The following is a 26,953-nucleotide window of genomic DNA, read 5'->3' on the forward strand; positions in this document are numbered from 1 at the left end:
TCCTGTGTCTTTTATCTACATTGCCAACCCCTTTTGCTTTCTGTTTTAACTTTCCGCATTTTACGCCATTTTACACTTTAAATCACCATTTTATCGCCTGTTTTTCCTTGTTTCTTTCTTCTTCCTTTATTTAAAAAAAGTCTGTAGGCTGTAGAGCAGCGTAGTAAGCTGCTGCCAGCCCGCCCCCTTCGGGGGCAATTGAAACTCAATAAAGGAAAAAAAAAAGTTGGTTATCGTAGTACGTTATCAAACAAAGCAAAGTAGGCGTTGGGCGCAAAATCGCTTTGTCCATTGAGTACACTAGTCGGCTCATGCTTTTTCGCTTTGTAAATCTCGAAATCCTCCAACAAGTCAAGAGCGCGATCCTTCTCTGCCCTGTGTACAATACGCATACAACTCTCGATATTGCCTAGGGTGTGGCCGGTTTCTGCCAAATGCATTCCTAATGCAGTTTTGTTATGTTCCTGCAAATTGTCCCTGAATCTAATTTTAAAAGAACGGCCAGTGTGACCGATGTATAATTTGTCACAACTACTACAAACGATCTTGTAAACCCCAGAACCGTCAAATTTATCAGAATCTTTACTCAAACTATGTTTTATACGGAGTTTCAGCGTGTTCTAACTTGAAAACTACATCTAACCTTAGATTTATTCCAACACTTTCCTATTTGTTGGGACATTTTTCCGTAAAATTTCACTGGAATAGTTTTCAGGTTATCTTTATTCCTTCTTTTTTCTAGATGATTGTTGGTCTGCCTACTATTTGCTTTCTGTTCTTTTATCCTATTGTATGGGGGCGCATAACATCTTTGGGTGAGAAACGGTTGGCTACTACAATTTGCATTAATATGCCAGTTGCAATAATGACTGTGTGGATGATGAAGCCAATTCTACACCTTGTTTTAAATCAATATGACGATGCTATGCTGATTATATTTATATGTTTTGAAGATGCCATTATGACCTTATCACTTTAGGACATGGTGTAAAAAAGGTACGTTTTACCGTATTTTCTGTACATCTCCCTGGCTGTATGGTAGTATATTGTGATACGTATTGCTGTATTATGTTGAAAGACACACTGCTCACTAGGTGTATATATTTGTATATTGTAGATCTGAGGATGGTCATTACGGACTGAAACTGGTCATCGTCTAAAGAATTCATATTGTGATCAAAGACTGGAATAAAAAACATTTGACAGTATTGGATCACTATTTGTATACGCGACCATATCGCTGTTGGAGATGAATGCCCAATTTGTGATTCTTTCTTTCCATGATTTCTTTATCATAATGGAGACTCCTGCTTTGGCTCTTACTGCTTTTGATACCCCACTCCAGTTATGTACATAATTATCCAGTTCTTCTTCTCCTTGGCCTTTCTTCTTTGTTTCAGAGAGTACGACAACATCCATGTTTAACATGTCAAGTTCTGCTGGTAGTAAATTTATTTTAGTGGACATATCTTGCACATTCCAGCACCCAAACATCATTTTCCGTTTCTCATCGCCAGTTCGTCGTCCAAAGTTCCAATTTTTCCGAGGCATATTACTAGGTTTTTTAGCATTTTAATATTTTTATGTGAGCTAGGAGCTGGCCCACTGCACAACCCCCAACCCGGAGGACCAGGTAATTTTTACTCAAGGTTTTCTTTCTTTAGCCTTTGATAAGCCAATATCATACTACAAGGCAGCCATTGCTAGTTTTGGTCCACCCCGGGTATATTATTTCCCCGACACCCACCATATCTGGTGAGCATTCCCCTATCCGCCACCTGGGGAGGCGCCCGAAGGGAGACCAGCAAACTCCACACAGATCACAGGACAGAAAAGCAACTACAGTCGCTTACTAGCGCAAAAGCATCAGGACCACATGAGATACCTTTAATATTCTACACAGATCATGCGAAATGACTTGCTGGCCTTCTAGCAGCAGTTTATCGTAGATAGCTGAAGCAACGAAGGGTACTTAGTGACTGGAAAAAAGCACAAGTCATTCCCATTTTCAAGAGGCATCGTAGGACGGATGTACATAAACAGGTACATGTCACTGATGTCAGTCTGTTGTAGAATTATGGAACATGTTTTATACTCGGCATTACGACGTTTTTTCAAGAATGAAAATCTTTTTTATAAAAATCATCATGGGCTCCGTAAACATTTCTTCCGAATCTCAGTTCGTTCTTTTCCTCCATGAGATCCGTGGCGCTGAGCTTGATGCCGTGTTCATTGATTCAAGGAATGCATTTGTCACCGTCCGCACAGCCGGTTAGCGAAAAAAAAGAAAAAAAAAACGGCTTTACCGAGTATCGGGCCAGATTTGCGACTCGATTCAAGACTTTCTTACAGACAGGACTTAACGCTTCGCTCTCAACGGAACAAAATCAACAGGTGTTGGGTGATTTCCAGATAACCACAAGGAAGTGTGGTAAGACAGTTACTGTTTTCAATGTATATAAATGATGTATCAAAAAGCTTCGGAAGGTATGTAAGCCTGTTCGCAGATGTTGCGATTGTCTAATGCCAGAAGACAGATCGATTTTCTGAACGATCTACTGAGGATTAATGAATGCTGCCTGCTTTGGCAGCTGACCCTGAACGTAAATAAATGTAAGATATTGCTCACACATAGAAAAAGAACTCCATTACTGCACAACTACACTATTGATAAAAAATTGCTGGCAATAGTATTTACGGCATAATATCTAGGAGTAACTAGCCAGAGTTACCTCACGTGCATTGACCACATAAAATAAAACAGTTGCCAGATTGACATTTATAGGAAGAATCTCAGGGAAAAGTAACTCATGAAGGAGTGGCTTATAGGGCGCTTGCTCGACGGATTTTTTAGTGTTGATGGTGTTGAGACAGCAACCAGCCACAAATTTATTTTTAGTTCCTTTATTCAAAAGGTACCGTTACCAGTTTAGAATCATTACGATTCATCATCAGACGGTTTTCATGCTTTCATTAGAGCATGTGGTGCGTCTTTTACAGATTAATTGTCCTAAAATATAAATAATACATAATTATAAGCACACCACACAGATGATTGTGTAACAGATTTGCATTGGATGTATTTATATTTTAGGACAATTAATCTGTAAAAAAACGCACCACATGACCTAATGAAAGCATGAAAACCGTCTGAAGATGAATCGTAATGATTCGAAACCGGTAACGGTACCTTCTGAATGAAGGTTCAAAATGGTTCAAATGGCTCTGAGCACTATGGGACTTAACATCTGAGGACATTAGCACCCTAGAACTTGGAACTACGTAAACCCGCTAACCTAAGGACATCACATACATCCATGCCCGAGGCAGGATTCGAACCTGCGACCGCTAGGCCACCACGGCCTGCTTGAATGAAGAAACTGAAAATAAATTTGTGGCTGGTTGCTGTCTCAGCACCATCAACATTCGTCTTCAAATAACAGCCACGGTCTCCAACCATGTCATCATATGACATAATTGCATTTTTTGAGTGTTGTTCGTCAATTTGGGACCCTAACCAGGTAGAACCGATAGAAAAAATAGAGAAGAAAGAAGGAAGAGAGGCGCGCTTCGCTACAAGATCGTTCAGTTCACGGGAGAGAGTTACCGAGATCCTCAACAAATTCCAGTGGCAGACTCAACAAGAGATGCGTTGCCGGCCGCGGTGGTCTAGCGGTTCTAGGCGCTCAGTCAGGAACCGCACGACTGCTACGGTCGCAGGTTCGAATACTGCCTCGGGCATGGATGTGTGTGATGTCCTTAGGTTAATTAGGTTTAAGTAGTTCTAAGTTCTAGGGGACTTATGACCACAGATGTTGAGTCCCATAGTGCTCAGAGCCATTTGAACCATTTTGAGATGCGTTGCGCGTCACAGAATGGTTTCCTACTGAAATTTCGAGTGAGTACTTTCTAGGAAGACACGGACAACATATTATTTACTCCCACATATACTGACAGGTATCGGCAGATTAATAGGATATTATAGTGCCTATGTTATTCTGATTACGATGCAAAGTTCCGGGTTCGAGTCCCGGTCGAGCATACATTTTCATCGTCGTCATTCCGTTCTACAGCTGATGGTAGTCTTTATTCGCGACTGCGAATTCATTTGATGTGTTTCGTAATGGCTGTGGTCGCCGTAGTGCCTATTCCTTTGGACGCGCATGCATGTCTGAAGGAACTTTGCTTCGTAATCAGAATAAGACAGGCACTGCAATATCGTATTTATGAAACTTTCTGGCAGATTAAAACTGTGTGCCGGACTGAGACTCGAACTCGGGGCCTTTGCCTTTCGCGGGCAAGTGCTCTACCAACTGAGCTACCCAAGCACGACTAACGCCATGTCCTCACAGCTTTACTTCTGCCAGTATCTCGTCTCCTACCTTCCAAACTTTACAGAAGCTCTCCTGCGAACCGTGCAGAACTAGCACTCCTGAAACAAAGGATATTGTGGAGACGTGGCTTAGCCACAGCCTGGGGGATGTTTCCAGAAGTAAAGCTGTGAGGACGGGGCGTGAGTCGTGCTTGGGTAGCTCAGTTGGTAAAGCACTTGCCCGCGAAAAGCAAAGGTCCCGAGTTCGAGTCTCGGTCCGGCACACACTTTTAATCTCCCAGGAAGTTTCGTACCAGCGCACACTCCGCTGCAGAGTGAAACCTCATTCTGGAATATCGTATTTATTTGCCGATACAGGGCAAGCGACTTTCGAGTACAGCGTCTGATGTGTACGGCAATATACATAACGGATGTGCGAGCTCAGGTCGTAGGCGGATGGTTGACGCCAAACGGAAGTCTGGGTCCCGCCGTGAGCCGTGCACGGATAGCCAAGTGCCTGTTGCCATTTTTGCCGACACGTTAGCTCAGCGTGTTCGGTCAGAGGACTGGTTGCCCTCTGTAATAAAAAAAAACTGAGTAGAGGAATCAACGATCAATTTGAATGGATGTCATGTGACGTACGCCCAGACCAAGCACAACGAACAACAGCGAACAAAATGAAGAGAAGTAAAAAAAAAAAAAAAAGTGGTAAGACGACCGCTCGCGATAAGCGGAAGTCCGGGTTCGAGCCCCAGTCCGGCACAAATTTTCATTGTTGTCATTCCATTCTACAGCTGATGGTAATACTTCGTCGCAACTGCGAATTTATTTGAAATGTCAACAGATCGTGGTCTTGCGGCTAGCGTTGCTGCCTCTCGATCGCGGAGCTCTGGGTCCGATTCGTCGCCACGTCGGGGATTTTCTCCTCTCGGGACCGGTTGTGGGTGCTGTCCTCGTCATCATTTCATCATCATCACGCAGGTCGCTGAAGTGGCGTCACATAAAAAGTCTCGAACATCCCAACTGGGACTCCAGGCCAACAATTCCATGTCCAAACTTCAAAGCAATAAATCCAGATTTTGCTTTAACTGATTTAGGATAATCAGTGGAGTCATAGTACTGTATGACCTTCTCGATGGGAATCCACTACATAAACCGATGTGAAACCGCAAAAAAAAAAAGGATCAAATGGCTGTACACTATGGGACTTAACATCTGAGGTCATCATCCCCTAAACTTCGAACTATTTAAACCCAACCTAAGGACATCACACATATCCATGCCCGAGGCAGGATTCGAACCTGCGACCGTAGCAGCAGCGCGGTTCCGGACTGAGGCGCCTAGAACCGCTCGGCCGCAGCGGCCGGCTGTGAAACCTCTGTGTCCGCCAAAATATCAGTCAAATCTAGAAATGTCATTTACGTAAAGGTGTAATAATTCATAGACTCATATGTACCAGTGGAATCGCTGTATATGCGCCGTCCTCTGCCCTATGAATCCAATAGACAAAAAAATGGCTCTGAGCACTATGGGACTTAACATCCGAGGTCATCAGTCCCCTAGAACATAGAACTACTTAAACCTAACTAACCTAAGTACATCACACACATCCATGCCCGAGGCAGGATTCGAAGCTGCGACCGTAACGGTCACGCGGTTCCAGACTGAAGCGCCTAGAACCGCACGGCCACACCGGCCGGCAATCAAGTAGGCAATGTTGACTGGGGTAGTTCCGGGGTAGACCCGATAACATAGAGAAATAATCGTCGTCAACCCTGAAGAAGCTGATCTTGGCAGCTCCCTTGATATAATTAAACCAACCAACCATCCTTTGCTGCATAAGTAAGTTAATGAAAGTATCTTCCGCCACCAAGATTAGCACCAACCGGCTCTGGGTCGAGTATTACCACACTAGGACAAGGTACTTACCTTCACTTTTGCAGTCCGAGCTGTGTTGCTGGTAATTACTATTACCCATGTGCACTCAAAGGCAACGGCCTTGCCGCAGTGGATACACCGGTTCCCGTGAGATCACCGAATTTAAGCGCTGCCGGGCGCAGTCGGCACTTGGATGGGTGACCATACAGGCTGCAATGCGCTGTTGCCAGTTTACGGGGTGCACTCAGCCTCGTGATGCCCATTGAGGAGCTACTCGGCCGAATAGTAGCGGCTTCGGTCAAGAATACCATCATAACGACTGGGAGAGTGGTGTGCTGACCCCACGCCCCTCCCATCTGCATCCTCCACTGAGGAAGACACGTCGGTCGGATGGTCCCGGTAGGCCACTCGTGGCCTGAAGACGGAGTGCATGTGCACTCAAACGAGAGTGTATAGGTATTTTCCCTGGAGGAGTGTTACTCACATAGGTGAGGGCGAAGCCGTACACGTGGCGCAGGTACTTGGTGGCTGCCAGCAGAAGTGCGGCGCGTCCCCACAGACTGCCGGCCACGGCGGTAGCACACGCCCAGACCGGCCCCGATGTCAGCAGGCGACGCCATGGCACGGTCGGCTGCCAGAGTGACACAACATACAAAAAAGGTTACTTTTAAAAAAATTTTGTACTTTCAACACTGCAGCACAGTCAGCAAACGTGCTAATCTAATACACCACTGGCCATTAAAATTGCTACACCACGAAGATGACGTGCTACAGATGCGAAATTTAACCGATAGCAAGAAGACGCTGTGATATTCAAATGATTAGCTTTTCAGAGCATTCACACAAGTTTGGCGCCGGTGGCGACACCTACAACGTGCAGACATGAGGAAAGTTTCCGACAGATTTCTCATACACAAACAGCAGTTGACCGGCGTTGCCTGGTGAAGCGTTGTTGTGGTGCCTCGTGTAAGGAAGAGAAATGCGTACCATCACGTTTCCGACTTTGATAAAGGTCGGATTGTAGCCTATCGCGATTGCGGTTTATCGTATCGCGACATTGCTGCTAGTGTTGGTCGAGATCCAATGACTGTTAGCAGAATATGGAATTGGTGGGTTCGGGAGGGTAATACGGAACGCCGTGCTGGGTCCCAACGGCCTCGTATCACTAGCAGTCGAGATGACAGTCATCTTATCTGCATGGCTGTAACGGATCGTGCAGCCACGTTTCGAACACTGAGTCAACAGATGGGGACGTTTGCAAGACAACAACCATCTGCACGAACAGTTCGATGACGTTTGCACCAGCATGGACTATCAGCTCGGAGACCATGGCTGCGCTTACCCTCGACGCAGCATCACAGACAGGAGCGCCTGCGATGGTATACTCAACGACGAACCTGGGTGTACGAATGGCAAAACGTCATTTTTTCGGTTGAATCCAGGTTCTGTTTACAGCATCATGATGGTCGCATCCGTGTTTGGCGACATCGCGGTCAACGCACATTGGAAGCGTGTATTCGTCATCGCTACACTGGCGTATCACCCGGCGTGATGGTATGGGGTGCCATTGGTTACACGTCTCGGTCACCTCTTGTTCGCACTGACAGCACCTTGAACAGTGGACGTTACATTTCAGATGTGTTACGACCCGTGGCTCTACCCTTCATTTGATCCCTGCGAAACCCTACATTTCAGCAGCATAATGCACGACCGCATGTTGCAGATCCTGTACGGGCCTTTGTAGATACAGAAAATGTTCGACTGCTGCCCTGGCCAGCACATTCTCCATTTGTCTCACCAATTGAAAACGTCTGGTCAATGTTGGCCGAGCAACTGGCTCGTCACAATAGGCCAGTCACTACTCTTGATGAACTGTGGGATCGTGTTAAAGCTGCATGGTTAGCTGTACCTGTACACGCCATTCAAGCTCTGTTCGACTCAATGCCCAGGCGTATCAAGGACGTTATTATGGCCAGAGGTTGTTGTTCTGGGTACTGATTTCTCAGGATCTATGGACCCAAATTGCGTGAAAATGTAATCTCATGTCAGCTCTAGTACAATATATTTGTCCAATGAATACCCGTTTATCATCTGCATTTCTTCTTGGTGTAGCAATTTTAATGGCCAGCAGTGTATATTAAGAAACCTTTACCTAGATTTCAGCCCAAATAATTGAGCCTTCTTCAGAAGATATACCCGAATCTATAGTTTGTCTCAGAGGGCATGGTCTAGAAATAAAATTAAAACAGCCTGAATAGGCGTAGTAACATTTTAAAAATGCGGTACATAAGTACTAAGTCAACACCAGCACCAATAGGGCTCAATTATTTGGGCTGAAACCTAGGTAAAGATTGGTTTCATTACCTCAGTCGAGGCTGATAGTTTCTTTTAGAAACATTGCTGAGAAAGTCAGCCATCAAAACAGAATATTTTAAAAAGATAATAAAACATTCTAGATCTCAAAGGTACGTTCATTACAAGGTGACCGTTTTTAATCATCACATGATCATCTTCAGACCTTCGAAACTGTGATATGATCCAGGATGTAAATTAGAGGGGTACATAAAAAGAACTTAAAATTAGCTATAAAATTACAGAACATAGATACACCCATAGTGACGGACACTGGCTGTCCACGGAGCAGAAAGTGCTGAATGACTATAGTCAACTGCTGAAGAGAGTTGAGCAGCTATTTCTTAAATACTGGAGGCCCCGTCTACAGCTGTCGGCATGTTGTCAGCGTTAGCTAGTCAGGTATAAGTCGAAAGAATTATGTACAAAAAGATGTACTTGCTAGTAAATAGAATGTAAAAATTACGTAGAATAATTTTATAATAAAGAAGAAACATCTTGGTAATGCAGCTATTGTCAAATAAATGTATCAAGAATTTTAATTAGAAACCATTCAAAAGCCAGATCGCACAAAATATTTTTTATTCAAGACAACCGGTTTCAACAGTTCTAGGTGTCATCTTCAAGTCTGTAAGAAAATGCAACACATGAAATATATCTCATAAGTTAAGCTGTAACATTTGATATAAAAACTTTAATTTGGTATTATAAAAAACTGGAAGTGGACCTGTACATTCACATACATTAAATATTTTTGTGGTAAAACATTTTAATTTTACGCTGAAGCTCATGTGCAAGATGTCAAATGGATCGAACTCAGCACATTATAAATATTTGTCAACGCTAAAATATTACCTTGTCCAAAAGGCCATGTCCGTATGCTTATTGCCCACAGATGCTTGTTGCACCACACAAATACGGTGCACAATAGCACATTTGTTTACATGTACTGGACACATACTAAACAGTGCGACTCCATTTTAAGTGGCATATAAGTTACAAAGGCTGCAAAGATAACATTTGTAGAGTGTGTTGCAGCCACTAGATGGCTCTTACATCGGAACTATGTGAAAGATTGAAAACTCTTTTCATATTCAAAATTAACTACTTTGGTGAGTGGCCTTACAAAATTGTACTTCACTAATATCTGAAACACGTATTTAATTCTCACAATCTCTTTTACACGTTCTTATTCACTGGACTCGCATTCGAGAGGACGACGGTTCAATCTCGTCTCCAGCCATCCTGATTTAGGTTTTCCGTGATTTCCCTATATCGCTTCAGGCAAATGCCGGGATGGTTCCTTTGAAAGGGCACGGCCGAGTTCCTTCCCAATCCTTCCCTAATCCGAGCGTGAGCTCCGTCTCTAATGACCTCGTTGTCGACGGGACGTTAAACACTAACCACAACCACACGTTCTTATTAGTGCATGCATAAGGGAAAATTAAGGTATTTACTCAACAACAGCTTACGTTGTAGTTGTGGCGCGTACCCACCAATGCGCCAGGCGCACAAACTGTAGTAGGGAGGGAGGCACCAGGAAACTTCACCCGAGACAAAACAAAAGCAAAACTCGCAGTGCCCAGAACCATCACACACCAACAAAGCATGGTTCAAATGACTCTGAGCACTATGGGACTTAACTTCTGAGGTGATCAGTCCCCTAGAACTTAGAACTACTTAAACCTAACTAACCTAAGGACATCACACACATCCATGTCCCAGGCAGGATTCGAACCTGCGACCGTAGCGGTCGCGCGGTTCCAGACTGTAGCGCCTAGAACCGCTCGGCCACAACGGGCGGCCCAACAAAGCATGACACGTATAGAACTGTCCTTGGTTGGACAGAGCTTTACTTAAAAGCTTGCTATAGATAGACGGAAACCATACTCTGCTGTGTCGGGCTGTGCAGACACAGGTGTTGTACTACAACACAGAAAAATATATAGCAATGTAAGACAGAATAAATGTCATATAAATAAGAGTATGTGAGCAACCACAACAAAAACGTGTGGTACATGTTATTTATGTTGAGCAGGTAGCAACACGGCTGCTGCTTTTTTAAGGTTGGAGTATACAAGATCACACACATTTCTAAGAATAAAGGTATCAGCACAGTTTTTATAATACCAAATAAAAACTTTTATACCAGATGTTACAGTTTAACTTATGAGACATACTCCATGTATTGCATTTTCTTACTGATCTGAAGATCACAGTTAAGGCTTGGATACCGCATGTCTTAAACAAAAAACATTTTGTGCGAACTTGGCTTTTGAATAGTTTTTAACAACTAGAAGAGATGGCCCTTTGCTCTCATACTGAGGAAATTCAACTAAGAACTTTAAAAAGGATTAGACTGTTCGCTTGCTAGTACTGGAGAGGAGTAAGATCTGTGTGTTAGTGTTCGCAGCTCGTGGTCGTGCGGTAGCGTTCTCGCTTCCCACGCCCGGGTTCCCGGGTTAGATTCCCGGCGGGGTCAGGGATTTTCTCTGCCTCGTGATGACTGGGTGTTTGTGTGCTGTCCTTAGGTTAGTTAGGTTCAAGTAGTTCTAAGTTCTAGGGGACTGATGACCATAGATGTTAAGTCCCATAGTGCTCAGAGCCATTTGAATCTGTGTGTTAGTACCGAGTATCAGTGTCTCCCTTCCCTTCGCCCATAACAACGCGGTCTACCCGTTGTCAAACGAGACCTATTACTATGTAAATGACTGTGTATATGAACTACCAGTTTTCGTTCTTAACTTCTAATAATATAATATATCCAATATCCTTTTAAAAATTATCCACATATGAATAAAACCACTACTACTACAGTGCACTATATGAGCACACATCATAGCCGTAAATGACATACACAATGACACTACACAATAAGTCGGAAGTAGTTTCCCACGTCCGCTAGAACATTGCCAAGAATGGCAACTCTGCACTGGTCCGAGACGTTCATTTCCTGAGTGCAGGACTGACTTTGACAAGCAGAAATGACCTAGCTACATAATGACATTTGCTAAAATTTGTAAACAAAGCATGCACAACTACATGAAGACATATTAGGTGTTTACATCACGTTCTTCTTAATTGTCATCAACAATGTACAGCTATGAATACTGGTCTGTTCTTATATGACACGGCATGCTGACACACACAATTCTTGATCGTAGTAGTGGGAAAGTATGAGAACAGTGACTGGCGTTACAAGTCAGACGTACGAAAGAAAAACTGCAGTCGCTCCTTGACAATCGTACGTGTTAACACTGTCCAGACTTGGAAAGGAAGCAATTGACGGCGGGCAACAGGTTTAAAAGCAAATTACGTTAAATGTGTAGCGCGGCTACATAAATGAAAAAGCTTTATTTAAGATGATAACGGCCACTAAAATCTACGCTCGCTCCTACACGGGATCCATTATGAAAAAAAGTTTTTTGCTGTATAATGACAAGTAACAAATTTGGAAATTGTCCGAAATATATGAGAGAGAGAGGAAGAGAAATAAATTTCTGATATGGAAATATTGACATGTTTGTCTGGTATTTGAAAATATGGTATTACAACAGCTTAAGATACGTTCGAGAAGTGGGCCTCCTCTGAAGTAAGTTGATCAACAATTAAAGCAAGACAGATGTTAACTCTTAGCAGTGCCTTGGAGTAACTTATGGTGAAAATGAACAAAGGGAAAGGTATGCAACAAGAACCTATAAGAATTTGGAAGGTAGTAATACGAAACGACATTAATAAGCTACATCGGCATACATAATAAATAAAGTGATACTACTGCATAAACAACAAAGAGGCGTACAGAAACTTATAACAGAAGGCGCAGCGTAATAGGGTACCTATAAAGGAATTTACAATTCAGAACTTAGTAGCATAAGTTTAAGCAAGGGAACACTTTAGTGCCAAATAAAAATAGGAATGTCGAGCAGTTATTGGAGATACTGTTGGCACACTAGGCCTACAATGACGAAAAATGCGCGAACGGGACAGAAAGAAGTGTAGAACAGCATCATACTGAACCTCTAACAGGCACATCGACAAACAAAAGAAGAGTGGAAGAAGGTTAGAGTTTAACGAGATGGTTAGAAACATAGAGAATGTAGCTGATGGAAGTTTTAATGTGACTGACATCACCAACCCAGTTATTGGGTCGTGAACTGCAAGTTTCATGCTGCAGTTAGGCAGCATCGATACGCAAACCTCAAGTGAGTTTTCAGACCACGGACGATTAGTAACATAACAGTTGGCGAGGTGAGAAACGTGCTGCTGGACAGATTTGTAGTATTCGTGCGGGCAAAGTGTATCTATTTGTAATAATAGCTCTACTTGGCGAAACTCCTCGATGAAAAAGTTTTGTTCTATGGGATTAATTTGTTTAATTATTGTACGAGTATATGTACAAGCCGCACCCACATCACTATGGGACGGATGGAAAAAGTAAGTAACCTATTTATTTTTCAAAAGTAATGGCCATAACTATTAATACATTTAGCCCAGTGTAAGACAAGACGGTTAATGCCTTCATGGAAACATGTTTGCGGTTGCCTAAAGAACAATAATTGTACACAGGCGTGCACCTATTCATAGGAAGCAAATCGAAGGCTACGAATCTCTTTCTTCAGGGCTCCCAATACATAGAAATGGCTTGGGAAGTATGTGTAAGGGCTTCTCAGAAAAATTTCTGTAGAGTCTTCGAAACAACCTTGGCAACCTATGAGGCCACTATTGCTGCACTGTTCATTCATTTTTGAGCCCCATTTACGGCTCACACTATTCACAATACACACACTATCATGTGACGTCAGAATCAATGTTTGATTTCCATTTCATATACCGCAACTTCCCATCTGACAGCCTGAAAAACAGCGTCAGCACCCCTATGTAATGAGTGAGATTTTGAGCTCAGAAAAAAGGTAAGGTGTTAGTATTGTAACGTTTCCCAGAAAAGAAAAACAAGAAGAAAAACATGCAGTTAAAGTTTGTGGAAATGATAGATGTTTTATTATCGTTATTATTATTTATTTATGTTACATTTTTTCCTAACCCATACTCTCTTTAAGTAACCATTCACTGTGTAGAATGTGTTGCTTAACAGGTAGCTTTTTAACTGTTTTTTTAAACAAGTTTGTTTTAATAATCTCTTTAATCTCCTTGGACAATTTATTATACAGTTTTATGCCTTGGTATAAAATGCTATTTCGAGTTTTTATGTTTATTCTTTCTTGGTAAATGTAAGTTCAGTATCTATTTTGTGTCATGGTCATGAATACAGCTGTTTATGCAGTAATTGTTATCAATGTTATTTTACACGCATTGGTAAATGTGGTCACATGGAGCAGTTACAATCGCAAGTGTTTTGAAAAGACCTTTACAATGAGCTCGACTACCATCTTTCGCCATTATTCTCATGGTCTTTTTCTGTAGTTTCGAAACTGAGTTCATATTTTGTGCATTTGCTCCACAGAGAGTAACTCCGTAGGTAAGTGTTGAGGCACATATGATAGTAGGTGGTGGCGGACAACGTGATTTATATGCTGGGAAGTTACGCATTAAATACCTTTCTTTTACATATCTAGGTGCAACTATGCCTAAGAATGGAAAGAATGTAGAAGATCTTAGAAGTAAGACTGAACAATTGAACTCATTCCTTTGGAGACCACAAAATACAAAAACTTTGCATATATATATATATATATATATATATATATATATATATATATAGGGTGGTCCATTGATCGTGACCGGGCCAAATATCTCACGAAGTAAGCGGCAAAACGGAAAAACTACAAAGAACGAAGGGGAAAAACCAGATGGCGCTATGGTTGGCCCGCTAGATGGCGCTGCCATAGGTCAAACGGATATCAACTGCGTTTTTTTAAATAGGAACCCCCATTTTTTATTACATATTCGTGTAGAACGTAAAGAAATCTGAATGTTTTAGTTGGACCACTTTTTCCGCTATGTGATAGATGGCGCTTTAATAGTCACAAACATATGGCTCACAATTTTAGACGAACAATTGGTAACATGTAGGTCTTTTAAATTAAAATACAGAACGTAGGTACGTTTGAACATTTTATTTCGGTTGTTCCAATGTGATACATGTACCTTTGTGAACTTATCATTTCTGAGAACGCATGCTGTTACAGCGTGGTTACCTGTAAATACAACATTAATCCAATATATGCTCAAAATGATGTCTGTCAACCCCAGTGCATTTCTCAATACGTGTAACGACATTCCTCTCAACAGCGAGTAGCTCGCCTTCCGTAATGTTCGCACATGCATTGACAATGCGCTGACTCATGTTGTCAGGCGTTGTCGATGGATCACGATAGCAAATATCCTTCAACTTCCCCACAGAAAGAAACCTGAGGGCGTCAGATCCGGTGAACGTGCGGGCCAAGGTATGGAACTTCGACGACCAATCCACCCGTCATGAAATATGCTATTCACTACCGCTTCACCGCACGCGAGCTATGTGCCGGACATCAATCATGTTGGAAGTACATCGCCATTCTCTCATGCATTGAAAAATCTTGTAGTAACATCGGTGGAACATTACGTAGGAAATCAGCATACATTGCACCATTTAGATTACCATCGATAAAATGGGGGCCAATTATCCTTCCTCCCATAATGCCGCACCATACCTTAACCCGACAAGGTTGCTGATATTCCACTTGTCGCAGTCATCGTGGATTTTCCGTTGCCCAATAGTGCATATTACGTCGGTTTACGTTACCGCTGTTGGTGAATGACGCTTCGTCGCTAAATGCAAAAAATCTGTCATCGTCCCGTAATTTTTCTTGTGCCCAGTGGCAGAACTGTACACGACGTTAAAAGTCGTCGCCATGCAATTCCTGGTGCATAGAAATACGGTACGGGTGCAATCGATGCTGATGTAGCATTCTCAACACCGACGTTTTTGAGATTCCCGATTCTCGCGCAATTTGTCTGCTACTGATGTGCAGATTGGCCACGACAGCAGCTAAAACACCTACTTGGACGTCATCATTTCTGGCAGGTCGTGGTTGACGTTTCACATGTGGCTGAACACTTCATGTTTCCTTAAATTACGTAACTAACCGGCGAACAGTCCGGACACTTGGATGACGTCGTCCAGGATACCGAGCAGCATACATAACACACGCCCGTTGGGCATTTTCATCACAATAGCCATACATCAACACGATATCGACCTTTTCTGCAATTGGTAAACGGTCCATATTAACACGGGTAATGTATCACCAAGCAAATACCGTCCGCACTGGCGAAATGGTACGCGATACCGCGTAGTTATACGTTTGTAACTATTACAGCGCCATCTGTCACAAAGCGAAAAAAGTGGTCCACCTAAAACATTCACATTTCTTTACGTACTACACGAATATTTAATAAAAAGTGGGGGTTCCTATTTTAAAAAAACCGCAGTTGATATCCTTTTGACCTATGGCAGCGCTATCTAGTGGCCCAACCATAGACCCATCTGGTTTATCCCTTCAAGCTAGACGAGTTTCGTTCTTTGTAGTTTTTTCGTTTGATGCATATTTCGTGAGATAACGGTCATTATCAATGGACCACCCCATATATATATATATGTGTGTGTGTGTGTGTGTGTGTGTGTGTGTGTGGTAGAACTTTGGAAAATAAGAAAGAGAGAGAACAGGAAATGGATTACTGGGCTCAAGGGGCTGGAGTCTCAAAATTAGATCTCATCAAAAACGATAAACGAACTTGCAGCATTTTGGAGGTGCAAACTAAGTCTTCAACTTCTCTTGTAATTGAAATAAATTGTTGTAGCTCCTTCATAAGTTGCATTGAGAAGTGGCATAATTTATGCTATGTACACAGCAGCTTGACTTGCCTATAAGTATCTTTACTTCATGCAAACGATGCAGTGTAATATTGCGCTGGCTAACGCGCCGCTTCCATGGAGTAGTTTAGCCACAAAAGGAATTTAATCAGCAATAAAAAAAGGATTTGGTATTTTTATGATGTATTATAAAGTTAGTTAAATAATGCAGTTTTTGTTCAATTACCTGGGCTTCGCCAGTCGATGGTTTTATCGCAAATTAATTACGTTTTAATACGAGAGAGTGCTCTCGCACTCGGTCACTTTCCAAAAAATGCATTTTGCTTATTCCTTCTGGTTTTCGTACAATCGGCGGTGCCTAACGTTTCAATGTTCGATGTACTGTCGCATAAGTTGCGCTATGGATTCAGTTTGAAAAAATGAAACGTAATATTTGCTCATTAGGGCACAATATGTAAAACTATGTGAATCTGTTGTAAATGACTTATCGTTTCAATAATAGATGTATAGTAGCACTGGTTGCGCTATGGACTTAATATGTGACTAAAAGACATGTAATTTTTGCTCATTAGAGCACAATGTGCAAAACTACGTAGATCTATTGTAAATGGCTTGTCTAAAGGTGATTTACTCCATGCTGGTTGTCGTTTATACTTTTTAGTCTTCGAGCGTAATGTCACACCGTGTGGCTTTAGATTACTATAGTCAAATATAATTTTTGGTCACTGTATGTAAAACTAGGTTTTGTATGAAAATAAGATACATCTCTACTCCATTAAAGGACTAAATTTAAACTAATGAATTACTTTGGAGATGATCTGTTTACGGGGCAGACTTCTTATAAATTCGCAGGTTAGTTTATTTTTCGATCTGAGGCTACAGCACTTTTTGGTTTTGAGTTGCAGTACAGACATTAACTTTTTGGGGACTGGATATAAATTATGTATATTGCACAACAGTATAACTACTGAGCGTAGTTCATGCAACTGTAGTGTATTCTGCAGACGACGTCATATCATGGAACTTTGATGTAATTCGAGCCACTAGAGACCAATGAGTGGTCTTAGAAAACAATTTTCAGCATTGTAGGGTACTTAAGTCTATATTAAATTGATGAAAGAAAATGAATGTATTGTTTAGTCAGTAAACATTTTCGTCTTTGACGCGCGCCGCTGTTAGTGGCCTCTAGAGTTTTACCTGGTAACTACTGGTGTCCCTGCACACCAGCTCTTTAATGTCAGTCCTATGCGGTGTGTTTACCGTCGTTGGGTCGACCATAGTGCCGCACTGATCATTACTGCAGGGGTAGTTTTTGTACATAGGTATTTGTCACACTTGCGATAAGGTATGTAACTAGTAAGGCAACTTGTAAAACTAAATATCCGTGACAAATATGTATATGGCTCAAATGGCTCTGAGCACAATGGGACTTAACATCTGAGGTCCTCAGTCCCCCAGAACTTAGAACTACTTAAACCTAACTAACCTAAGGACATCACACACATCCATGCCCGAGGCAGGATTCGAACCTGCGACCGTAGCGGTCGCGAGGCTCCAGACTGAAGCGTCTAGAGCCGCTTGGCCACACTGGCCGGCAAATATGTATACCTTACACGTTTACCAGTGTACTATGAACGTATTGCAGATACCCGGTTTAGAAGTATGAAACTGGAATTTGCTTGCAATAATTAGACGTCTGTTGTTTGAAACTGATAAACAATATTTTATTGAAAATAATCTCCATTGCTTTTTTATACATTTCTCCCACCTCTCCGGCAGGCTATGAATGCTAAGTTTAAGCGAACCAGTCAGCGGGACATTCTCGTACATTTTCATACGAACAGCGAGAGCGTGTCCCAGTCATGGAAACAGATGATAACCGGACGGATCCAAGTCTGGAGAATAAGCCGCATGCCCTAGTATTTCCCAAATGAACGCCTTGATCATTTCCCTGACTCGTTTTGCTGTGTGTGATGGGGCTTTATCATGGAGCAATATGACTTCGTATTGCCTTTTTCCGTATTCCTGTCGCTGTTCACGTAATGTTAGATTTAAATCGATCATTTGCTTTTGGTAGCGATCAGTGTTAAAGGTTTCACCAGGTTTTAGCAGCTCATAATAGGTGACACCCTTCTGATCCCACCAAACACAGAGCATTGTCTTCCTTGCAAAGCGATTTGGTCTTGCAGTGGATGTCGATGGTTTGCCTGGGTTCACCCAGGATTTACGAAGCTTAGGATTCTCAAAATATATCCATTACCTGTCACTATTCGATGGAGAATCGACTTTCATTTGTATCTGGCGAGCAGTATTTCACAAGTGGTCTTTCGATTTGTTTGTTGTCTTTCATTCAGTTCATGCGAAACCGTTTTCCCACTTTCTGACCTTTCCATAGCTTTCAACCAAAACGAAACGGCTTTCTGCGTCACAGTCAATTGTTCCGCGACTTCCTGTTGAGATTGATGGTTCAAATGGCTCTGAGCACTATGGGACTCAACTGCTGAGGTCATTAGTCCCCTAGAACTTAGAACTAGTTAAACCTAACTAACCTAAGGACATCACAAACATCCATGCCCGAGGCAGGATTCGAACCTGCGACCGTAGCGGTCTTGCGGTTCCAGGCGGCAGCGCCTTTAACCGCACGGCCACTTCGGCCGGCTGTTGAGATTGAGTATCATCTTCATCCAATAATGCATGCAATTCGTTGTCTTCGAACTTTTTCAGTGGTTTCCCGCGCTCGTCATTTCTCATGTCAATGTCACTAATTTTGAAGTTTTTAAACCTCTCGAAACACTGTGTTTTTTCAAGAGCATGTTCGCTAAAAACTTCCACAAACATACGATGCGATTCTGCAGCAGTTTTCTTCAAATGATAACAGAAAACCAATACTGTCCGCAGTCGTAGTTCGTAGGCACAAAACTCGACATGTTTACGGGTTTGAAACAGATACCGATGTATGGAACTTGGGTTACTGTGTGTTGACGTTCTTCGTCAGCCGTTACAGGAAACAGCTGGCGCTGCAGACGCGGTCTCAGGGGCCCTGCACTGATGGTTACCACTATCCATAGGTTTCATTCTTCTACACCTGGTATCTGCCTCGTCTGTGTAAAATTGTCATGTCAGCTGTAATTTTCTTTGTAGGATGGTTTGAGAATGGACAAAGGCGTCCAAAACTGAGCACAATCAAGAAGTAAGAAAAGGTACTTCTAAATGCAACTGATGACAGAGCTACAACCACTTCTTCCAAAAATGATAAAATCGGGAAAATAATGGAGGTGAAAGTGAACGTAGTAGAAGCTATTTAACATAAGAGATTACTATCTATGGCAAGTCATTACCACTGGATAGTAAGAGAAGACTGAACTAGATGTAGAGGTAGAACACAGAATAAAACAGGCAATGAGATCGATCACCCGAAACGCGTCTAGGAGGTCGTTGGGGTTGAGAAGCGAGAACTGGCATTAGGCGAAAGCAACTTAAATAATTGTTCTGCTACACTGATGAGTCAAAACGTTATGACCATCTTCTTCATAGACTGTTTGTCCGTATTTGGAACGAGATACATCACTGATTCTGCGTATACGGGATCTGACAGTTTGATGGTAGGTTTGTGGAGGTACGTGGCATTATATGTCTACGCACAGATCCTGTAATTCTCCTAAAATTTGGCCGATGATTTGCATACGCGGTTATGGCGCCCGATAGCGACCCAGGATTCACCATAGGATTGAATCTGGCGAATTTGGTCGCCAGGACATCAACGTGAGTTCACTGTAATGCTCCTCAAACCACTGTAGCACGAATGGTTCAAATGGCTCTGAGCACCATGCGACTTAACTTCTGAGGTCATCAGTCGCCTAGAGATTTTGAACTAATTAAACCCAACTAACCTAAGGACATCGCACACATCCATGCCTGAGGCAGGATTCGAACCTGCGACCGTAGCGGTCGTTCGGTTCCAGACTATAGCGCCTAGAACCGCACGGTCACTACGGTCGGCACTGTAGCACGTTTCAGGCTCCGAAACACGGGCAATTATACTGCTGAAAGATGACATAGTTGTTGGGGAAGACATCAAGCATGAAGGGATGCAGGTGGTTCGCAGCTGTCAGCGTGCAAGTTGACGAGAATGACTCCCATAGCATAATAATGCTTTCACCAGCCTGCGTCAGCGGTGCGTTGCACGTTTCAAGCCGCCACTAACCTCGACGATGGCGTTTGTGGAGATGACAATCGACCTAGTGTAGCAAAAATGCTATTCTCTCGAACAGCCGACACTTTTTCATTGATCGACGGTCGAAACTCGATGCTCCCGTGCCCACTGCAATCAGAATAGACAACGTCGTTGGGTCAACATGTGAAAAATTAGTTAGTAGTGGTCTGTAACAGAACTCCATGTTCAACAATGTACGACGAACGGTGTGCTCCGAAACACTTGTGCGTGTACCGGCATTGTGCTCTTTCTGCAAAGATTCCACTGATCGCCATCCATCCTACTTTATAGTGCAGACAAGCCTCCGAACCACACGCTCTATGTAGAGTCGTGCAGGTCCGACCATCTAGCGCCTAGTGGTAGTTTCGCCGCCTTCTACCTCTTTCCCTACACACACACACGACAGTAGTAGTGAATATTCGACCAGATTCGCAGTTTTAGAGACACTCGTTCGCAGGCTGTGCGTAACAATAAGCTGCCCTTTGTCAAAGTGGTATACCTCAATGGATTTGCCCATCTGCAGCCCATATCTTCGCTAGGGTGATCCCCCGTCATATGACATATTTTTGTTAGCGCCTCACGTGCCCGCAACGCCATCAGGTGATATCCAACGTTTCAATGGGAAGTGGTCATAATGTTTTGATTTATCAGTGTAATTCATCTGTTATCCATAGCATAAATTCAGCAAATGAAACAGGCGAAATGGAATACAGTCGTCTAAAAAACCAGACTGAAGGAATACAATTTGTCAGTGCGGGAATTGCTAAGGGCAAATATAAGGCTGTGGAAGCAGACAGTACTAGCGGAAAGACGGGTCCGCCTGTAGGAATGAGATCTTTGGAAAAACGAGAAGCAGCTCTATGAATATCAACAACTCAGATGACAAACCAGTGCCAAACAAAGAAGAGAAAGCTGAAAGCTGGTAGGAATATTCAGAATGGCTATACAAGGGAAATGAACTTGAGGCTAATATTATAAAAGAGAAGATGAACTAAATTAATGTGAAATGGGAGATCGTAAATGAATGTGAGATGGAAGATGTAATTGCGCGAGAAGGATCGGACAGAACACAATAAGACCTAAATCGAAACAAATGCCCTGGAGTAGATGTTGTCTCAGAATTACTGAGGCAGGTATATCACACCGAAGAAATACGTTCAGCGTCCAAAAATAATGCATTAATTCCTATTCCAAAGAAGACGAGGAATGCAGTGGTTTAAGGGAATGAGACAGGGTGCAGCGTTTCCCTGATGTTATACAATCTGTACCGCGCGGAGTGGCCGCGCAGATTGAGGCGCCATGTCACGGATTGCGCGGCCCCTCCCGCCGGAGGTTCGAGTCCTCCCCCGGGCATGGGTGTGTGTGTTGTTCTTAGCATAAGTTAGTTTAAGTAGTGTGTAAGTCTAGGAGACCGATGACCTCAACAGTATTGTCCCTTAGGGACTCACAAACGTTTGAACATTTTGAACATACATTCTGCACACTGAGCAAACAGTAAAAGAAATGAAGGAAAAATAGGGAAAGAGAATTAAGTTCAGGGAGAAGAAACAGAAACTTTGAGGTTTCCCAGTGACACCATAAGTCTGCCAGATACGGTAAAGGACTTGATAGAGAAGATGAAAATGGATTATGTCTTAAAAAGAGGTTTGTAGATAAACAAAAGTAGAGCAAAGATAATGGTGTGTAGTCGAATTAAATCAGGGGATGCTGAGAGAATTAGAGTAGGAAATGAAACACTAAACAGAATAGAAGTGTTTTACTATTACAGAAGCAAAATAATTAATGATGGATGAAGTAGAGAGTGTATAAAATTCAGACTAGCAATAGCAAGAAAAGCGTTTTTGGGAAAGACATTTATTAACATCGAATATACACGATCGAGTCGCATAAATAAGACCACCGCTTATGTTCGACATCAACGAGCAATAAACACTTGGCCGGCCTGGGTGGACGAGCGGTTCTAGGCGCTACAGTCTGGAACCGCGCGACCTCTACGGTCGCAGTTCGAATCCTGCCTCGGGCATGGATGTGTGTGATGTCCTTAGGTTAGTTAGGTTTAAGTAGTTCTAAGTTCTAGGGGACTGATGACCTTAGAAGTTAAGTCCCATAGTGCTCAGAGCCATTTTTGAATAACCACTCACAAACAGAAGGTGGCAAGACTAGCAATGGAGGGTATACTGTATGAAGGTTGTGTGTGTGTGTGGGGGGGGGGGGGGGGGGGGCATGCGGAAAATAGTGCAGTCATTGGCTTTCGGACCAGTGGTGGACACATTTCCGAAACGGCTAAGTTTGTCAACTGTTCGGCTGCCGCTACGGTTAACATATATTGTGAATAGCAAAATGGTGTTACGCAAAACTGGCGCCGAGGCAACTGCAGTGCACGAAGGGATATAGGTGACAGGGGCGAACGACGGCTGTGGAGTTGTGTACTGGCGAATAGGCGTGCAACTGTTGAGCAACTGACCGCTCAGATGACCCAAGAGGCTACCAACAGTGTCTACTCAACTGCGTCCGCAACGGGCGCCTAGTCCATGCACCCATACTGACTGCTGTTCATCGGCGAGGAAGGCTGGTTTTTGCACGCCAGTACTGGAACTAGTCGTCCATTGATTGGTGACAGATGGCCTTTCGAAATGAATCACGTTTTATGTTCCACAGAACAAATGGCCGTTGGTTTGTACAGCCTGAAACGTCTGCAAGCAAAGACCCTGCAAAAATTGTCAGAATGGTCCAGGCCGGAGAGCATTTCCTGGATGATCTCGTCATTCTGGATGGCACAGTGGATAAACACATGTATGCATCTATCCTTTGGGACAATGTCAGCCCCTACAAGCAGTTTTTTTTCTGCGGCATGATGGCATCTACCAGCAGGACAATGCAACGTGTGACACAACTCACAGTGTACGTGTGACATTCGAAGAGCACTAGGATAAATTTACCGTACTCCCCTGGCCAAAGACTCCTTGGACATAAACCTAAACGAGAATCTGTGGAAACCATCTCGATCGAGCTGTTCGTGCCATGCTTTCTAAACCGAGAAACCTAGCGCAGCTGGCCGCGTCACTGGATTCGGCACGACTTCACATCCCTCTCGGTACAGCTCAGAACCTCTTCCTGCATGTCTCGCAGCGGTCCCCGCTGCAAAAGGTGGCTATTTAGGTTTTTGACAGCTGATCAAATTAATGTGGCTAGACAATGTAATTTCCACGCGTAATGAAGTCTTTTATGAAGGGATTTCTTTGTCGTATAACCTTGTACGGAAGTGACACGTGGGCGATAAGCAGCTGAGACAAGAAGAATATAGAAACTTTTGAAATGTGATGATACAGAAGAATTTTGTTGTAAATTGGATGGGTAGATCGAACAACGAGTGAGGAGATACAGAACCGAATGTCAGAAATATTAATTTGTTACACAACTTCATCAAATAAGGGGTAGTTTGGTGTGACACATTATGAGGCGTAAGGAAATCACCAGTTTGGAAATGGAAGGAAGTTCTTGTGTAAGGGAGGGGCTGTAAAAGTTGTAGAAGGAATCTTGGTTGCAGTAGTTGTACAGAGATGATGAGACTTGCATCCCCTATAGTGTGTGTAAGTTTGATACCGAAGGTTGGGAACACCCCTTATTTAGGTAAATTTTAGCAGACGATGTGTCGTGTACCGGCGGTCCGCTGGAGAAGGAAGGTCCGATGGCGGCAGCGAGGCTGGAGCACTGGTCGGGCGAGAGTCTGGGGTGCTGGTGCGGGCGGTCGCGCACCATCTGCTGCCAGGCCAGGAACCACAGCAGCGACGACAGCGACAGCGCGTAGCCCAGCCCGTCGCGGCCCAGCCACCAGCCCAGACACGACGCCAGCACCGGGCCCAGCGCCGCACCTGCAGCACGTGCAATCCTTTGTGTGTCAGTAAGCAGTCGTAGTGGTTTGACGTTACAACATAATGTTATCTCGAACACCCTAGTGTAAATGTTCAACAACTGCTCTTCGGCCACGGTGCTTATACAGTGAGGTGACAAAAGTCATGGGATAGCGATCGCACATATACAGATGGCAGTAGCGTCGCGTACACAAGGTATAAAAGGGCAGTGCATTGGCGGAGCTATCATTTGTACTCAAGTGATTCATGCGAAAAGGATTTCCGATGTGAGTCTATCTATATCCGAATCCCGCTCCAGCTACTGCCGGGTCTGGGTGTTGACGAGTCCTCTCCATTTGGCTAGGTCTTCCCACCACTTTTCTTCCTCCACTTGCCGCCAGGTCACACCTCTCCTTTCTACAGATACTCTCACTCCCATTTTCCACCGTGCTCTTGGGCGCCCTCTAGGTCTTCTCCCATCCATCTTTAATTCTTCCATAATTTTGGGGAGTCTCTGCCCATGCATCCTGTTAACATGCCCATACCATCTTAATCTCATTCTTACAATTTCTTCTCTCATACTTTCTTGTTTAAGGTCCTTTCTAATCTCTACATTCCTTACTCTGTCCATTCTTGTTTTTCCCTTAACTGCTCTGAGAATTTTCATTTCCCCTGCTTGCAGTCTGCTCCAGTCCCTTTCTGTCATTGTCCATGTTTCTCCACCATAGGTGACAATAGGGATGTAATAATTCTTATACATAAGGAGTTTTGCTCTTTCTGAAACTTCATTATTCCAAATCAGGTGTTTTATTGTTTGGTAGAAATTGCCTCTCTTCTGTAACCTCCTATTAATTTCGTTAGTTATTCTTCCATCCCTAGATATTTCACTCCCTAAATAAGTGAAACTTTCTACCACTTTGAGGGGTTCTCCATTCAAGGTAATATTTCCGTTGATCCCTCTCTCTCTTCCAAATACCATTACTTCACTCTTATCTTTATTTATTTTTAATCCATACCTTTTCATTATTTCCTTCCACGCATCAAGCTGTAACTGTACATCTACCTCTTTATCACCCCATATTACCATATCATCTGCAAAAATCCTCTTTTTGTCTTTTTCTTTTACTATATCTTTAACTGCCCTATTCATTCCCTCCATCACAACATTAAAAAGTGCAGGAGATAGAATACTTCCTTCCTTAAGTCCTTGTCTTATTTCGAAGTATTCAGAGTTCCCCGATTGTGCTCTAATTCTACAATTGTGTCCTCTGTACATTGTCTTTATAACATTAATGTATCCATCTTTTATCTCTATCTTCTTCATTTCTTCCCAGAGTCTTTCCCTGTCAACTGAGTCATATGCCTTTTCTATGCCTATAAAAACCATTATCACCCATTTGTTATACTCCCAACTTTTTTCCATCAGTTGGCGTATAGAAAATATCAGGTCGATCGTGCTTCTTCCTTTCCTAAATCCATGCTGTTCTTCACTCAGCTCCTTTTCTATCTTTTCACTTATTCGATTTAGTAAAATTCTTTCAAAAATCTTGGCTGTATGACTCATAAGGGTTATTCCTCTGTACTTCTTACAAAGTATTTTATTGCCTTTCTTGAAGATGGGAACAATGTCTCCTGTTCTCCAGTCGTCAGGTATTGTACTATTTCTCCACACGCTTGATAGTACTCTATACAGTCACTGCATTCCCACTGGACCTGCTGCTCTTATCATGTCCACTGATACTTCATCAGGTCCTGGGGCTTTCCCCCCATTCATCTTCTTCGGAGTTTTTCCCATTTCTTCCCGTGTAATTTGTCCTAATTCTGCTTCCCAACTTCTCTCAATTTCTCCATTATTTGTTGTTTCCTCATGTACCTGCTCCTCAGCGTTTAACAGCTTCTTAAAATGTTCTTTCCAGAGGTCTTTTATATTCTCTGTATCTTAAGTAATGGTACCGTCCTCTGTTGCCATCTTTACTGGTACTTTAGAAGCCTTCCTTTTATTTTTCACCATTTTATAGAACATTTTCTTATTGCTCTTCACATCTTCTTCAAGTTTTTTTGTAAACTCTTCCCATGCCTTTTTCTTTGCTGTTTCCACTATTTCTTTGCACTTCTTCTTTCCCTCTATATATCTTTTATGGTCTTCGTCATTTTTAGTTTTCCACCACTTTCTCCACGCTCCATTTTTTTCTTCTAACTGCTTGGATTGTGGTATCATCCCACCAACGTGTCTGTCTTATTTTTTCCTTTTTAGATGTTCTGCCACATACTTATTGTGCTGCTTAGACTTAAGTCTCTTTGAATAAACTCCATTCTTTTTCTACATCGCAGAAAACTTCTTTTGAAAATTTTTGTGTGATTAATTCACTGTACTTCTCAGCACATTCACTCTCCTTCAGTTTCCAATCCCGTATCGTCATCACTTTCTTCTGTTTTCTATTTTTCACACACTGATTCATTTTCCATTGTCCCACCAATAACCTATGGTCTCCATCTGCACTCACACTTGGAATTACTTTCACATTTCTTACTTT

The 26,953-nt window shown here is 42.8% G+C and overlaps 2 protein-coding genes across 2 annotated transcripts in view; both read right to left on the reverse strand.

The window, feature by feature from the left end:
- The window catches only part of LOC124594558 (uncharacterized transporter slc-17.2-like), a 210,195-nt gene extending 203,266 nt beyond the window's left edge, over window positions 1–6,929 (reverse strand). The window contains exons 1-2 of the mRNA XM_047132930.1: window positions 6,918–6,929; window positions 6,675–6,821 (exon numbers count right to left, since the gene is read on the reverse strand). Of these exons, the coding sequence (XP_046988886.1) occupies window positions 6,675–6,821; window positions 6,918–6,929 (159 nt within the window). The remainder of the gene's footprint in view (window positions 1–6,674; window positions 6,822–6,917) is intronic.
- Window positions 6,930–9,164: 2,235 nt separating this feature from the next.
- Window positions 9,165–26,953, reverse strand: part of LOC124594559 (uncharacterized transporter slc-17.2-like) — a 210,878-nt gene continuing 193,089 nt past the window's right edge. The window contains exons 4-5 of the mRNA XM_047132931.1: window positions 24,229–24,440; window positions 9,165–9,170 (exon numbers count right to left, since the gene is read on the reverse strand). Coding sequence (XP_046988887.1) covers window positions 9,165–9,170; window positions 24,229–24,440 — 218 coding nt within the window. The remainder of the gene's footprint in view (window positions 9,171–24,228; window positions 24,441–26,953) is intronic.

This window comes from Schistocerca americana, chromosome 2, assembly GCF_021461395.2.
Source record: "Schistocerca americana isolate TAMUIC-IGC-003095 chromosome 2, iqSchAmer2.1, whole genome shotgun sequence".
NCBI lineage: Eukaryota > Metazoa > Arthropoda > Insecta > Orthoptera > Acrididae > Schistocerca > Schistocerca americana.